Raw genomic sequence first — 1,178 nt, 5'->3', positions numbered from 1 at the left:
GCGAGAGAGCAAGTGACAGGGTTTTTGACTCCGTCCTATAAGAAGGCCTAAACAGATCGTTTCCTATGTAGCGTTTGTTAAATCCGGATGAAACATTGCAGTAGCCTATTATTACTTAACCATATCTTAAGATTATATGCATTCGACTAAAATCGTTTTATTTTTCCACAGAATGATTTAAAAATAACTAGAGTGGGAGAGAGACCGACATGGGTGCAGTATAGGTAAAAGTTCAAGAAAGAGAATTAGACCAAATCAAGGCTTGTCGTTACAGTGTTTGAAGAGACTCGACGGTGTCCCGGAATAAGTAGTGCACTTTTCGGCGCAGGTGGCGAGAGCAGAGCCCGAGAAAGGGTAGACGGCAGCCTGTCCAAAGGGAGCCAGGGCGGTAGGGATTGGCGAAGTTATGGTCTGTCCCTGGTTCAGATACGCCACCAGCCGCCTCATCTCCTCCAGAGCCTGAGCCTGCATGAGGATATAGTTCTTGGCCAGGAGGAGAGTGGCTATTTTGGAGAGTTTTCTCACCGAGGGGCTGTGGGCGTAGGGGATAACGGCGCGCAGGCCGTCCAGTGCGTCGTTCAGGTCATGCATCCTCCTCCTCTCCCGGGCGTTGATGCTGAGCCGCAGGGACCGCTGCTCCTTGGACTTCTTGGCGAGGGGCCCCCCGGGCTTGTCATCCCCAAATGACGAGCCCCTCTTCCGGGACTCCAGCGAGTCGAAGCCGTCCTCGTCGTCGCTCGTGTGCTCCCCGCCGCTCTCGTTAGACTTCGCGGTCTGCGCGGAGAGGAAGTCGGTGGCCGGCGCGAGCGTGTACCGACCGGGACTTCCAGCACCATGGCCAGCGCCGAACCCGAAGGCTGACTGCCCGTAGCGCTGCGTCAGGTCGAGGAGCGCGTCGTTGCTGATGGACTTGAGCAGGTTCTCTTCGCTGACATTCATTTTCTCTACCGGAGCAGATTCTGACCAGGAAAAGTCTACTCTTCCGTTTCTTTTCCCCTCTGTCCAATCTTTTGTTTTGAGGACTGTAGGCTGTACTCAAGCAGTTCTCTCCAAGAGTTGCTGTCTCTAGGAGTTCCTCTCTCTTCCCTCACTCCTTTCCTCTGTCAGCGCAGTGACTCTTCAAGAAGGAGGCTGTGAATCTGAAGCTGAGCCTCTACATGCATTCACCTCCTCTGTAC

The 1,178-nt window shown here is 53.7% G+C and overlaps 1 protein-coding gene across 1 annotated transcript; it reads right to left on the bottom strand.

Moving 5' to 3' along the window:
- Positions 1-255: 255 nt before the first annotated feature.
- On the bottom strand, positions 256-939 carry bhlhe23 (basic helix-loop-helix family, member e23). The gene has a single exon (XM_041060132.1). It carries the CDS (start codon positions 937-939, stop codon positions 256-258), a length of 684 nt encoding a protein of 227 aa, XP_040916066.1.
- Positions 940-1,178: the final 239 nt, after the last annotated feature.

The sequence above is a fragment of the Toxotes jaculatrix genome, chromosome 2 (genome assembly GCF_017976425.1).
Source record: "Toxotes jaculatrix isolate fToxJac2 chromosome 2, fToxJac2.pri, whole genome shotgun sequence".
NCBI classification, from domain to species: domain Eukaryota; kingdom Metazoa; phylum Chordata; class Actinopteri; family Toxotidae; genus Toxotes; species Toxotes jaculatrix.
This window is presented reverse-complemented; position numbering and strand designations above follow the sequence as displayed.